This window comes from Gopherus evgoodei, chromosome 5, assembly GCF_007399415.2.
Source record: "Gopherus evgoodei ecotype Sinaloan lineage chromosome 5, rGopEvg1_v1.p, whole genome shotgun sequence".
Taxonomy (NCBI): Eukaryota; Metazoa; Chordata; order Testudines; family Testudinidae; genus Gopherus; species Gopherus evgoodei.
Genome location: NC_044326.1, coordinates 117,131,365 through 117,147,030, shown reverse-complemented (window position 1 = coordinate 117,147,030; position 15,666 = coordinate 117,131,365). Strand labels below are relative to the sequence as shown.

The window sequence follows — 15,666 nt, the reverse complement described above, 5'->3', positions numbered from 1 at the left end:
AAACTCCCCGTACTCATAGTGGTAGCAACTACCTTACCCCACCTCTTCTGGCTAGTCACTAGACAGCAACATTACCCCCTCTCAAAATGCAAGAACATGAAACATTACCATTTTTTATTACAACTGCCAGACACTTAGTTGAGACAAACAGAGTGCTCTTTGTGTAATAAAGGCACTGACAAAAAAAACAACCTATCTTGTACAGTTCTGAGCTGAAGCAGCATAAATGCCCTGTTATATATTTTCAAATGACAGGAATAAAAGCTGTTATTTTCATCTGGTTTATCCCTGGAGCTGATGGCATTTCATTTAAATAAAATTTAATGAGTGGGTGGAAAACATGGTTGAGTTTGACACCTGTAGTAAGGAAGAGGAATTTACGAAGGGTCAAAGACTCAGAGTTGATACAATCTACAGGGAGCTTATTACTTACTGTAGATCACATGGCACAACATCCCACAAACCATGCAATTTGAAACGTGATTACTCTGGTCTTATTCAATTTAGGATGAACAATAATGGATGTTAATTCTGTGCCTTTCTTTACAACACTGAACATGTTCATTGATTAAACAGTGGAAATTGATGACATCTGAACACGAGGAAGCAAATCTGATACTCCAGGTCCTTAATTTACAGAAGTGGGGAAAGATTGTACTGTATCTGACTCCAATCAGGGAGGCAAATCCTACCTTGAGAAGCCTCCACAGTGCTCAAACAGAGGAACATTTTAAAATTTGATTCCATATACAGCAGACAAAAAGTACAGCTGAGACTAAATTTGTGTCTGATGGAATGGAAATTGGTCAAGATTGCAATCAACTTCTTCAGTATTCTAGATAAATGTACCAATTTCCCAAACACTGTCTGGAAGGACTTAATCCTGTGAATGGGAGTGTGATTCTTGTAAAACCACTTTAAGGCCTCAATTCAGAAAGGTACATATGCCTGTGGCTGACTTTAAAGCACATGCAGTCCTGCTCACTGACTTCATGTGCTTTACTTTGGGCACAGGTTTAAATATCCTGCTGAGTGAAAAGGGAGCAGGTGGATCTTATAGAACAGTGGGTTTCAAACTGTGAGGGGGCTGTGCTTGCGGGCAAGAGCTGTGCAGAGCCACTTGTGCGCCTGTGCCTAGGAGCCAGACCTGCTGCTGGCTGCTTTCGGGGCACAGCACGGTCTGCAGTGGCAGGACCCCTGCTGACCGGGAGCTGCCTGAGGTAAGCCTGCACCCCAACCCTGCACTCCAATATCCTGCCCCAGTTCTGAGCCCCCCCAAATCCAGAGCCCCTTCCTGCACCCCAAACCCCTCATTCTCAGCCCTACCCCAGAGGCTGCACCCCCTGCCCAGAGCCCTGACCTCGTCCCACACTCCTGTCCCAGCCCTGAGCCCTGAAAAACCCGTAGCCCCTTCCTGCACTCCAAACCCCTCATCCCCAGTCCCACCCCAAAGCCTGCACTCTCTGCCCACAGCCCTGACCTCTCCCACACCCTAACCCTCTGCCTGAGCCCCCCCAAAATCCGAGCTCCCTCCTGTACCCCAAACCCCTCATCCCCAACCCACCCCAGAGCCCGCACCCCCAGCCCAGAACCCTGACCCCCTCTTGCACCCCAACCCCCTGCCCCAGCCCAGAGCCCCCTCCCATATCCTGAACCCCTCATTCCCAGTCTCACCCAGCAGCCCTCACCTTCGCACCCCAACTCTCTACCCCAGCCCTGTGCCCCCCCCACACTCACACCAAATCCCTCAGCCCCAGCTCTGTTGGGCATCAACAATTTTCTTCAGCTGGGTCACCAGAAAAAAAGTTCGAAAACCCCTGTTGTAGAAGGCCTATAGGTCAAACAATCGTGACTCATTGTTCACACGCTAACAACTTCCACATCTGGGCTTGCTGTTGATGCCATAACCCTCATGCAGCTCTAGACTTGGATCTCTCAAATACAGTGTCTAATCTGCAATGCTGACTATTGAATGAAGTCTTTAATGTAAGTCTTTAGCATAACTAATGCTGCATACAACTGTTGAGACACAACATACAGCTGAAGAGGTCTCTCTTGTGGTCTCTAGTGAAAAGTGTTTATTCCCCATTTGTTTGAGACTGAGCATATCTTTTTAAAGCTTCACTGCTGGCATTTACTGCAAATGGAGCTCTGTCTACACTGGGGAAATGTCTCACTAGTTCTACCGACAGAGCCCTTGTCACACGGCTCCAGAAGCCTGACCCAATTTAACCACTGCTTTGATTAGACTTGCTTGTCAGTAGGTTCATTTAATTAAAATAGTAGGAGTATTTTGTCTGGCTACAAAACGTTTGTCTATATCATCCACCAATTTTAACACTGCTTCAGCAGAAAGGGTGTTAGATCCTGAGAGTTCTCAGTGGCCCCCGGCTGGTGAAAAGCAGACATTTTGTGGCTCCCTTTCCGTTGCCATGTCCTATATATGCCTTTATGCTGGGGAATGCAAACAAGGGTGGCATAGAACTGGTTATGCCGACCCTATCTCACTTGGTAATTTTGCCACACCAAGAGAATCCCCAGGAAGCCTGTTGATTCGGCCTAGAACTGCTTTGCACTGCTGGAGTGGTGCAAAGTACCCTGAGCAGGGGTGAGAACCTGACACTTCATTTTAATAGCTTCTGATCCTGCAATGATATACACACACAAGTAGCTCCATTCATACAAATATTTCTATTGAACCTGATGGGACAAGTTGCATGAGTGAAGTTACTCACATGTGCAAGAATTTGAAGGACTGGGCCCACAGATTAAAAACTCTTCAGAGCAGGGACTGTATCTTCCCAGATGTGTGTCTGGGCCTCATAGGCATGGGAACTAGGGATGCAGGCGGTGTGCTGCAGCAGCCCTGGGCTCCTGGCTGCCGGCCTCATGCCCAGGTCCCAGCTGCTGGCCTCAACTCAGGGGATGGGGGGGAGGAGGAAGTGGTAGACAGGGGTAAGGGGGCTGGCTTTCAACACCCCCACTATTAAAAATGTTCCACTGCTGGGCCTACCAGATTTTGAGTCAGTGCCACTGTAATATAAATAACAGATAATAATAAACACCATATGTTAATAAAAAAGCCAATCAAATCTAATATAGATTCTTTTGAAGATTCTGTTCATAGTTATTCAGAAGGACAGTAGCTGAATCTGATCAGGAAAGTATTTCACTTCAGTGACACTGAACAGCTGCTAAAATCATGTCTCTGTTGTATCTGCAATGCAGCAAAATCTGAAGATAGGCAGATACTTTAGCTGAATTAATTTAGAATGACTTGGTGTGCAATTGCTTTGTTTGCAAATGGAAGGACGTGTTACTGCTGTTCGTTTTCATGTACGCTTAACTCAGTTTGTAGAGTTAAACTGTTTTGTAGAGTTAAACTCAGTTTGTTGTGATTTACATGCAGGACCACTTCCAGGTCATTATACCAGTTCTCCCTCTCCGATTTCTGATTCTTTGGAGATTACTGGAAGTAACATAATCTTTTATAAATTGTAAACCAAGTACAGAAGCAACCTCTTTCCCCGGTGGGTTTTCCCTGGATGACTCTTCAATTAACTGTTTAAACAAAGGACTTTTGGCTGCTCGGTAGAGAAGGACCTACCAGGCAAAGCCATGGTGGGGTTTTCAAAGGGGCTCATTGATACTGAAACTCTGCACCCACTGAAATCGACAATAAAATTCCCATTTAATTCGGTAAGTGCAAAGTAAAGTCAACACTGAAAATCCCACTGTATGTCTGTAAAAAACACCTTCAGGCATAAAAGGAATGCAGTTAGGTCAATTACAAAATCTCCTCTCACATCCCAGTTGGATGGATGCACTCTGGGTCTAATCATTCATGCTATAGCAATGTTCTTAAGAGCGTCCATACATTCAAACATTTGAGTTGTCTTACTGACTTCAATGGGAATACTCACATGCCTAAAGTTACACATGTGCTTAAGTACCTTGCTGAACTGTGGCTATTGTATGCCACTAAACAGTTTAAAATAATCAACTTATTCTACTATATAGAAGATAATGGTTAAACTAAACTAAACTAAACCCCTTCCAAAAAGAGGTTAGATATAAGTGAGAAATGCATGGAAGAAAAAAGGACCAGATTTAAAGGGTTCATTTTAACAGAGATGTTTTGCTGTGTGTGTACCTGGCAGATACGTTTGTTGTGAAGGAAACACATTCATTGACAAACGTTAATGGTGTTGTTCCTGTAATATCTTCCCATTGAGCAGGGGTAGTTCCACCTGAAAGAACAAATAAATAAAAATAATAATAATTTAAAAACAAGCAAAATCCCAGCCCTCTTTTTTGTAGGAAATTTGTAGCATGTTTCATATTGTTGTAAACAATAGGCCCAGTTTTGCCTTCAGTTACACCTGATGTTACTTCGCTGATGTTAACAGGATCGCCTGGATTTAGCCAAGGAGAGACTTTGCCCAAATAAACCAATAAGCATTTTCTCAAACGATGAGTGCTGAAGCACAGCTCTGGAAACAATCTTTTCAAACTGCATCTGAAATGCTTTGGGACTTACAGCTAAATGCAAACTTCTGACACAGAAAAGCAAAAAGATGAGGCTAAAATTTTCTGTATGTCATAATTAAATGTAATGGGGGCATGAATCAGCATTCACGTCACACTTCGTGTCAGTACCTGGCCCAAACTGGGAAAGCTAATGATCTAACCAGCAGACCAAATTCGGTAATGAATCCTGATCCCGTGCCACCTGAGGCATGTCTCGCATATGCTAAGAAGGAGACCAAACATAACTTCTGCCCATTCCAGATTCTTTACCCATATAGAGGGAAATTATCCCAGTAACAACTCTGCTGAAGTTGTACTTGGGAGGAAGAAATTATAATAATAAATTTGTGATTTCTAATATATAGAACTTCCTTTCCCAATTATTCTGATTAGACTCAAGTTCAAGTTTTGCTATTTATTTCAGCAGAATTAATTCTGCAGAAGAATATTTTGCACAATTATAGAAAAACTCTGTTTGTATTATATTGTAAATGCCAGATTGTGAATCCCTCACTCATATTAATGAACAGTTACTCATAACTGATTTCAATGGGACTAGCTTACCAAAGAGAATCAGGGGTTCCAAGTTTGGCCCCGAACTCTTTGGGACATTGATTGTGTTTCCTTATGTGTCATGAATGTTTAGACATCATTGATCAGAACATGGTGCTCCATAAACAGAACCAGCGAAGAAAATGCTAAGAAGTGAAAAGCATGAGGCTATACAGCATGGAGAAAAATATACAATACTGATGTTGTTCTCCCAATGGTGAAATATCAGTTCCACTCCAGTGGAATGAATGCAGTTTATTTCTCATACACAGCCCCCAGCAAAGATTTTACAGAGATTTATGTCAATGTAATCTTTTTAATACATTTGAGCAACAACACTTTGTGGTCTCAAGATTCTGCATCACACACAAAACTCTGGAGTACTAAGCCTACCTGTTATGCTGCATAGTAATCTTAAAGTGGGTGTTTCTCCCCCATAACCATTCATCATCCCATCACTGGAGGCTTTGGGGACAGGAATAGTCATTGTGATTGGCTTATGAAATTTCCTCCTTCTTGGCTCCAGGGTGACTATAGGGCTGAAGGTTGCCTTGTTGCCTAAAATCTTCCTTATAAGTTCGTTGTGCATAGGTTGGGCCTTTCCGAAGTAACAAGACAAAAATGAATAAACAATATGGAAATGTAGTTTAATGAAGATGTAAATGAATGTATCTGATCCCTGCCAATGTTACATAGCAAGTCATAATTAAATTCCACAACTCCTGTGTGAGCTATGTTAGTATTACCATCATGGCACAGAGAGGTTAAGTGACTTGCCCAATATCCTACAGTCAGTCAGTGACAGAGTCATTAATAAAACGCAAGAAATCTGACTCTGACTCCCTTGCTCTAGCTTCTAGACCCGACTCTCTCTCCCACAATTTTTATTTTGCCGTAGGAGCATTTTAGAGGCAGTGGGCAAATGGTGAGCTGCTGTAATTGTTCAGCTGTCTGCTGATTATGCAATATAGAAAATGTATTGTTTTACCAGGGTCATAGCTCAAATGAAAAGCCAATGAGGAAGGTGTAATAAGCCTCGTCACTGCTTCTCTGTACCTGGAGGCCAACACGAATTCGCTTGGTTAGCGCTCCCTCTGGAAAGACTGCCTGTACTTGTGGTACCACAGTGCTGCTAAGCACACCTCCCTCAGGTCCAATGAGGTTGCTGTCCTGTTTGATCCGGGACACCACTGCAAAATACTGTGGGAAATCCCTGGTGATGATACGACAGATACGCTTCTTCTCAAGCTCCTCCGGAGTGTCAAGTACTGAGTGAAAAACAAGCCACGTTCACACAACAAGAATTTCATAGAGACAACACAGCAATTTCCAGACAAGGAAAGCTATACATACTTAGCAATTAAAGGTCAAAAGCTTTAAAGACCTTTGAAATTTAAAAAAGCAGTAAAAGCCAGAATTTGAGGGGGGAGGGGATTAGAGATAGCTCAAAACACCTAATTCAGAATGCGGGGGACATATAAATCAAGAACTTTGGTTTGAGCTGATCTTTATACTATGTACCTACTTGCAGGCCAAGGAGAACATCAACAGCGCAGAGCTCCAATCAGTTTGTTACTTAAGTATGTGCCTGACTTTAAGCACATAGGCAGTCCCATTCAGTTCTACAGTATTACTAACATGCTTAAAGTTAGGTACACGTTCAACTGTCATATTGAATCAAGATCTAAGCAAGCTTTCTAAAAACTAAAATTCATCCTTCAGGTATGTCCTCGACTCCAACACAAATCCCCTCTCCCTGCCGTAGATCACTGTCAGTGCCACTATGGAGTTATTACAATAGTATCTGTGATTGCTCAGCCCCTCCAGACATGCAGCCATCCATAAAAGGTAATAAAATACAGCACAGTGAGATATTTGTGAAGGAAGCTCTTAGTTTAGTATTGTGAAAAAGGCATGGGAATTCATGTATGAAAGGGGAGTTAAACACTGAGAAGTTTTATATATGGAGGTTACTTACTGTCACTGGAAGTTCTTTGAGATGTGTGGTCCCTGTGTGTATTCCACATGTGGGTATTAATACACACCATACACCCAAATCCGGAAATTCTTAAGAGCAGTGTCCATTGGTCAGCGCATATGCAATAGCTGTCTCCTCGTGCTCATGACTGAAGGTATAAGAGCCAGCGCAGGCTGAAATCTCTCCAGTCCCTCTTCTTGCCACAAATCCAACAGGATCCGAAGCAGGGGGACAGAGGGTGGGAAGTGGAATCCAGAGAGAGACCACACATCGCAAAGAACCTACAGTTACAGTAAGGAACCTCCATTTCTTCTTTGAGTGCTGATTCCTATGTGCATTCCACATGTGGGTTATTAGCAAGCAGTGCTCAGACTGGAGCTGGGAGTGAGGAAGCCAGAGGCAAAGATGCTTGCTGTACTGCAGATACCATTGTTGCATCCACAGCAAAAGCATGAACTGAGAAAGAGGGAATGAAGAGGCATCGGCCCACACTGTCTCTTATACCTTTGGTCAGTAGCATGAGGAGACCTACTGCACATATGTGGTTCAATAGACAATGCAGGAAAGAATTTCTGGACTCAAGCGCATGGCACACATGCATACCCATGTATGGAATATACTTAAGGACAAGCACTTGAAGAACTGCTCTTTACCAGATAATACCAGATATTTTTTGCCCCTTTGCTACTTCTAAATATGCTAGGATGTCAGCAAACATGTACTCCCAGCACTACCATGTATAGTAAGCATGTTATGATGTTCCACTGTGATTTCTGTGGAACATCAGCAGAATGTGGCAACACGACCTCTGGAGAGGGGGTCAGTAGCGAGGCAGTCAATCGGAGAGGAGATAAACTAGGTCTTCCCCAGATATAGAAATAATACAGGACAAAGGATCGTTTTAATTTCTCTGTTATCCTCATCAACCCTCACCCCAGCCTCGTCCCAGCACTGAGTACCTTCATCCATTCCATTGAGGATTTCATTCAGTTCATCCTCGGTATATTCACAGAAATGCTCCTTCCAGCTGTCCCCATTCTCACTGCGCAGGATTACCAGCTCTCTCTCTTTCCCACGCAGAGCTGCAAAATGGGGGATCTCCACGATCACAGGCCTGACACAGCAACACAGCACATTAAATGTATATGGGTGAGAGAGGAAGAAATAGAAGTAATAGCAATCCATTCAGTCTGTTACAAAGTAACCTGGAATTCTACCCACTTCTCCAGCACAGTTGGGTGCAATCCTAAACAGCATATCAATGGGTCACTAGAGCATCTCCGCTTTTTATAAGGACCCAGGATGCATCATAGGACAGTTTAGATGTGCATACATCTCTTTGCACACTGGGGACAGCACTCAGTAAGGAAGCAGTACTTTGAACAGAGATTTTAGAGTGTTGTTGCAATCTGATAAAATTACTAAAACTCATGCTCATTTTAGCTGTCACCACCACGCGTGTTAACCTGTGCAATCTCATTCAAAGAGACTCCATTGCACAGAAAGAGGGACAAATTCTGATCTGGTATACTAGCAAAATCAGAATAATATCACTGAAGTCAATGGGCTTGATTTATCTCTCACTAATGCTGATTTTACACCAACATTAATCCGGATTTCTACTGGTGTGGAGGAGATAAGAATTTGTTTCATTATGAACACGTTAGAGTGTGTGTGCGTGTGTGTGTATACATGTATATGCACACATATTCTCATAACTCTGGTTTCTTCTACACTCTAGAAGAAAATATAAATATACACGTACACATAAACCTCATGAGTGCATAATGATATGGGCCATCAGGTACCTGATAAGTGTCATACTATTTCATACTATGTTATATTATATACAACATATAACATATGACTATTGGTTTGGTAGCAATGGGTGCAAAATAGACACATGCACAGAAGATTATTTTTAGTTCCAATCCAGGTTACTTTGCTACAGACATCAAGCACATAACAGCTGGCACATTTTACAGCTAGGAAGATCTCATGCTAAAACAAAAATGAAGGTCACAGAATTTTAAGAAAAAGATACAAACATACCACCAAAACAAAAACCACATACCACAAGGATTGGAAAACAGTCCACTAAAGGTTAGATATACAAAATTTCAAATCATAGAAAGGGACAATGTCATGGGCACAATGACATAAAAAAATTAATCATATTGCAGGAGGAGGAGAAGAATGAGGAGGCCAGCATCCATCAATTTGTTTTAAGTCTCTCCTACCCAAGGAATTTGGTTCCAGGAGGCCCCAGTTGAAGGATTCGGCTGACCAAGCTTTCTCCCTCATTAAGTGGGGGAGGAGCCGTAGGCAGATGAAGTTTACTGAGTACATCCAAGCAGCAGTGAAAGAAAGAACATAAATAAGCTTTATGTATGGTTTTTTTTTCAGAACCCCAGTGCCACTGTCTGGTCAACAGAGTAGAATTAGGTCAAACACTGAATAAGGTTCTGCCCTAGTCATGCCCCACTGCTGACAGAAATTAATGAAATGCTTCTATTAATGTCAGTGAAAGTTTTGTCACCGAACTTAATGGGAGCAGAATCCAGCTCTTAGAATGGATATATCAGTGTAGTACAGTAATATTTGTGTTGGCAGGTACAGTGCACAATACCTGATTTCACTGCCAGGATGCCACCCAGAAAAATAAACCTATGAGAAGTGACACAAAAACTCTGATTAACGTATCCATGTGTGTTATTCAGATGAGTTTTTACTGAGATTCCTCATTGGATGGAGGGACCATTTAAAAAAAAATGGTACTGCGTGTTAGTGTGAATGTGGGGAAGAAGGACAGAAGATTAGAGAACTAATGTATGTGACAGCAGAGGTATTCTGCTGGTATTTTAAATTTGGGCTTTGATAAGAACTGACCTAGATTTGAAGAGAATGTCAAATTGGTATTTTGTTAGGCAGCTTTTCTGCTGATGCATCTGAAACCTAGCAGCACCCCATTTGTCAAAGAAGAGGACTGGCCTCTAGTTTTATGTTCCCAGTGTTTCATAACTCTTCCTAATCCACTATTAAAGAACAGCATCAATAAAATAGTGGGAACAAGCAGGGATACTTTCCCCTCTAATACTCCATTCTATGTGTTTTTAAAAAACATCAAACCACTGCCCACTCTTTCTCAAGCTCATTCCTCCAGATATAACTTCATCGTGTGGCTCTTCTGACTACCTTTACATGACAGGACTTAAATACAATTGAATTGTTTCAAAATGGATTTCAACTGTTGCCTTTCATAACTTCATTCATCAGTTTCCAACTGAAGCCATTCACTCTATTGGAGGGGTTCCGTCAATCATCCATTTTTGGATGCCACAGTTGATAAGGAGAGTAGCTGATAAAACAAACAAAAGTGTGGGGAACTGCTGGTTTCAGCTGAAAATTGCTAAAACAAGCACAGCAGTAGTTGCAGTTCTGATCTTTCTATTGGGTATTGCAATATAGGACAAAATAAACTGCTGGAGAATTCCTGAATTGTCCTATTGTTTTAACTTGCAATTTTAACCCCAGAAAAATCAAAGGCTTGTGCTTCCCAGATAGTCCAAATTATTGACAGCAGGCTATAGACAAAACACAAGTTTCTACTATAAGGAGCTTTAACTTGTGCTGTATCTGTAGCAGGCATTAAATTTGGTTTTAGATCAGTGCTGTGCTATTTGTTATTTATGCCTTAACTGTGGACAATTTAAATAGAGTATGAATTGCCTGACACTGATAACAATGCGATTTCCATTTGACTAGCACGGCACTGATTAATAAACTTATTTGAGGAAGCACACCAAACCTTAGTGTTAGTGGTTAAAAAACATCAGTGTTTTCAAATAAAAAGGCATACAAGCTAAGTGAATTGCTGACGAACTAATCGCTGATTTGCACGAGGGGGTCTATAACTTTATGATTGATATGGAACAGAATGCTAAATAGACCTTCTCCATTTAAATCTTGAAGCAGGGGCTACCCTAGTGCAATTTGCAAACAAATGGAGATATATCTATCATTTTCATTTAGGTCAAACAGCAAGTCTTACCCAAGAAACTGAGCACCAGAAGGTCCAACTTCAATCAGGCGGCTGGCCAGACCTTCTCCTTCCACCATCGGCGGCATGGTGGCCAGTCTATGGCGTTTGACCAACCGGCAGGTTACTCGTGTTGGGGCAGTGCATTTCCGAGGCGGAATTATGATCCTTAACCCGTTGTGTCTGCAACCTCGCATGGCACCACCACGGGCATCCACCATGAAGCTAACCAGGAAGCTGAAAACAATACATTTATATTAGATATGTTTGGAAAGTGTATTAGCCAAAGCAAAATCACTTCAGTTATGTTCCAAATGGGTTTCTTCCAAAATGTAACAAATTATATATCTATGGCACTTTCTTAATACAGACAGTTAAAAAAAACAGCCCCCTTTCCTATATTTGGAAATAATTCATGTTAACATCCCTGATGGCTTGTACTAGAAATATTTATCTTAAGAGCTTTCCATAGCAACAATCTTATTTTGCAATGCAACTGATGGTAGAAATATACCATATATAAAATATAGGGTCATGACCAAGTGCCTCTATTTTATGCATATATATACACATACACACACATACTTTCATATATATATATTTTCCCCAATGCTATCTGGTGTATTTCTACCACTAGTGTCATTTCAAACTAAGATGGGCATGATACACAACGTACAGTATACAATTTTAATATATATTATTAAAGGAAAATGGCTTACTAATGCAATAATATAAAGGTAATTCTGATTTTTTGAAAGGTCAATATAATTCTTTTAGTAGTCTGATGTAACCAAAACGCCTAAAATTATGTAATTCACAGTTTATGAGCCAAATTTTGTTCTGGAGTAAGCAGTTACAACTTCTCTTAAAGCCAGTGGAAGTTGAACTTCTTTATATCAAATATGAATGTCTCCCTCTCTTTAACATTTAACATTTCTTAAAATCTTATTACTGTATGATATCATGACAAACTGACTAGAGAAAAGAAAAATAATCTTCAAGATTTCAATTAACTTTTTTTAAAAAGTGACTATATTGACTTTTAACAAGATAAACTCTACTTCTTACTACATTTAAGGTGCTCACTTTTCTTCTTACCCTTTCCAAAGACAAAACAGGACAGGAGAAAATAAGGATAGGAAAGAGGCAAATAAAGTGGGATTCTTCTATTAAAATTATATCCTTATACAGAGAGAATGGCAAATAATCGAACGTGAGATGGGCTTGTTGTCAATTAAGATACTGTCCCAACATGCCTCTGTTATAGAAGGATAAGACAACTGCAGAAAGATGTGGAGATCTGAGCAGGTGGTAACCATTCTGTAGTGGGTTTATTTATAAATTTCTGCTTTTTCTCTCTTACTATACAAAATGTTAATATGTCCCTGTGGGATGCCTTACTGTGGCAGGAAGACATCTGTGACAGGGAGCTCCCTCATGGCTCAAGATAAACTGCCTTTACTTTTTTCCTTTCTCCTACCTATAGCCCACTTTGTTCAGTTATGACTAGACAACGTTCTGATTTTGATAGTTTTGCTGTGATCTGGGACACAGCTTAATTAGGCCATTTCTGTGAAATGTACAAAACCCTCAAAAAATGGCTATTTTAAATTTTATATTGTTCAGTTTAATGACTTCTGATCACCACTGCCCTGGGGATGGAGAGGTTGGCTTGCTGCAGTGAGAATAGGGGAAAGAACCTGAGGGAGGATAATACCAGACCTACTTTTAGGACTACACTAGTCACCACACAGGGATTCACACAAATGCTAACATCTGCACTGAGAGACCTGCAATAAAAAAATCTTACCACATGAGAGACAAGTACAGATATTTTTCATTCTCTTGGGTCACTTGGTATTACACATATTTGAATCCATTCATTATCAAAACTTTTACAATTCATTCCACATGCTATTAAAACAGAACACCCAACACTCCGTGCAAGTCACATCATAAAAATGAACGAGAGGAAGGAGTCACAAGCTGCCAATCTAAAGCACGCCATGCACCATGGATACCATATGAAGAGACTTCCCACTCCTTCCCACACATGCAGTCTCCTATTCTACCACCATTCATATACCTCTAGATTTTGTTTAGTGTAATACCCTATGGAGTACAACCATTATCTCATTCCTCAGGGGGCTGATGTTTCTGTAGTTTTAATAAAAAACAAACAAAAATGAACAAGTGTTTACAGCTTTAATTCCTTAGGGTTCGAAGTAAGGACTCTACCTATCTTAATCCATTCTAGATATAGTTTAGAGTCATATACATATTTATGAATAGGGATGAAAGAGGAAATCAAGGATTCTAATTGCTCAGGTTCTACAATAATGCTATGTGACTGCATTTCCAAGTTTAAACAAAGCCCTTATCTGGATGTAGGTTTTGTGTCAACTTTGTAATAAATGGATGAAACTGTTTGTGACTCTTGTCTCTGAGAATCAGCATAACATTCAATGATGAAGAATGCTTCAGAAATGCATTTAACAACAGTCTAAGTTCTGGGATGGCATAAGCAGTTCACAGTCTGGTATTAATATTCTGAACAACTGCAGAAACTGCAATCACCGTTATTAGAGCTGGCTGAATTATTTGGTGCAAATAATTTACTGAATGAATTTTGGCATTTTTCTTCAAGCAAACTAATCATTAATACAATTTTGTTCACTATTCAACAATTGCTCAGTGGGAGGGATAGCTCAGTGGTTTGAGCATTGGCCTGCTAAACCCAGGGTTGTGAGTTCAGTCCTTGAGGGGGCCATTTGGGGATTGGTCCTGCTTTGAGCAGGGGACTGGACTGGATGATCTCCTGAGGTCCCTTCCAACCCTAATAATCTATGATTGTAATACTAAACCATAACAGAGTCAACAATTTTTTCCATTTCATTCAGGGAATATTTTATTCTCAATGAAAGTATTTTCCTTAGAAACTAAGCAATTCATCTCACATTGTGTGTCAACATTGCTGACCACACTGGGGCTGCTACTGAAATACAAATAAACAGATAATATCCATAAATAGTAATTCAACCATCCCTAATAGTGAGTATGGCATAGGACCCAGTCAAGGAATCCCTTCTACAATAGCAATACTGAACTCTATTTTCATAGCTGGTACTTTCTTTTTAAGTGAAGCTTTCTAAGGAGTGAACGTTTTCAGATAAGCTAAAAAATGGGAAGTGAACTGAAACGATGATGCTTTCCCATGAAACAGACAGCCTGTATACCTATGAAGTAGCCCTGGAAGAGGATATCTGTTTAGACATCAAATCAGTAATGTAAAAGTGAGGTTAGAAATAGGACAAATATCTCTGTTTTTGAGCATTCTTATTTATACTGGAATTTTGCAGCATGTTCACAAGTAAGATAGTAGCAGCCCCTGTGTTCCACTCACTGGAACATCCAAGATCTACTGCAGGTCAACTTACAATTCTAGTATGGTCTGTGTCTCTAATGAGCGTCACAGGTACAAAGTGCTAGCTATTTAACTTCAGCCCTTCTCAGCCAAAGACACTAAGGCATGAAGCAAACTAACTTGTCAGCCTTCAGTTTATTTAAGGTATATAGCAGCTGGAATAAGCAAGAGGAAGATCCCAAACATTTTTTGTAAGGCCAGCGATTACTGGATAAGACAGAGTCTATCTGGGCAAAAATCACACTGAGAAAGAAAGCTACTAGAGCCTCCCCTGAGACAGTGCTTGGGGTGTGCTACAGACTGCCAGGATCTGATTTGGATATGGATAGAGACCTCTTTAATGTTTTTAATGAAGTAAACACTAATGGGAATTGTGTGATCATGGGAGACTTTAACTTCCCAGATATAGACTGGAGGACAAGTGCTAGTAAGAATAATAGGGCTCAGATTTTTCTGGATGTGATAGCTGATGGATTTCTTCACCAAGTAGTTGAAGAACCAACAAGAGGGGATGCCATTTTAGATTTGGTTTTGGCGAGTAGTGAGGACCTCATAGAATAAATGATTGTAGGGGACAACCTTGGTTCGAGTGATCATGGGCTAATTCAGTTCAAACTAGATGGAAGGATAAACAAAAATAGATCTGGGACTAGGGTTTTTTATTTCAAAAGGGCTAACTTTAAAGAATTAAGGAAATTAGTTAGGGAAGTGGATTGGACTGAAGAACTTGTGGATCTAAATGCGGAGGAGGCCTGGAATTACTTTAAGTCGAAGCATCCCAAGAAAGGGGGAAAAAACCATAGGTAGGAGTTGTAGACCAAGCTGGATGAGCAAGCATCTCAGAGAGGTGATTAAGAATAAGCAGAAAGCCTACAAGGAGTGGAAGATGGGTGGGATTAGCAAGGAAAGCTTCCTTAGTGAGGTCAGAACATGTAGGGATAAAGTGAGAAAGGCTAAAAGCCATGTAGAGTTGGACCTTGCAAGGGAATTAAAACCAATAGTAAAAGGTTCTATGGCCATATAAATAAGAAGAAAACAAAGAAAGAAGAAGCGGGACCGCTACACACTGAGGATGGAATGGAGGTTAAGGATAAATACTTTGCCTCAGTCTTTAATAAGGCTAATGAGGAGCTTAGGGATAAT

The 15,666-nt window shown here is 40.8% G+C and overlaps 1 protein-coding gene across 23 annotated transcripts in view; it reads right to left on the bottom strand.

Moving 5' to 3' along the window:
* Positions 1-15,666, bottom strand: part of ANK2 (ankyrin 2) — a 598,819-nt gene that overhangs the window by 42,893 nt on the left and 540,260 nt on the right. For 13 of the 23 annotated variants that reach the window (XM_030564737.1, XM_030564739.1, XM_030564736.1 and 10 more), the window contains 6 exons: positions 11,112-11,336; positions 9,301-9,399; positions 8,020-8,174; positions 6,139-6,350; positions 5,476-5,680; positions 4,154-4,250 (listed from right to left, as the gene is read on the bottom strand). In XM_030564737.1, coding sequence (XP_030420597.1) covers positions 4,154-4,250; positions 5,476-5,680; positions 6,139-6,350; positions 8,020-8,174; positions 9,301-9,399; positions 11,112-11,336 — 993 coding nt within the window. The remainder of the gene's footprint in view (positions 1-4,153; positions 4,251-5,475; positions 5,681-6,138; positions 6,351-8,019; positions 8,175-9,300; positions 9,400-11,111; positions 11,337-15,666) is intronic. The other 10 variants (XM_030564740.1, XM_030564758.1, XM_030564749.1 and 7 more) reach the window with 1 other exon arrangement.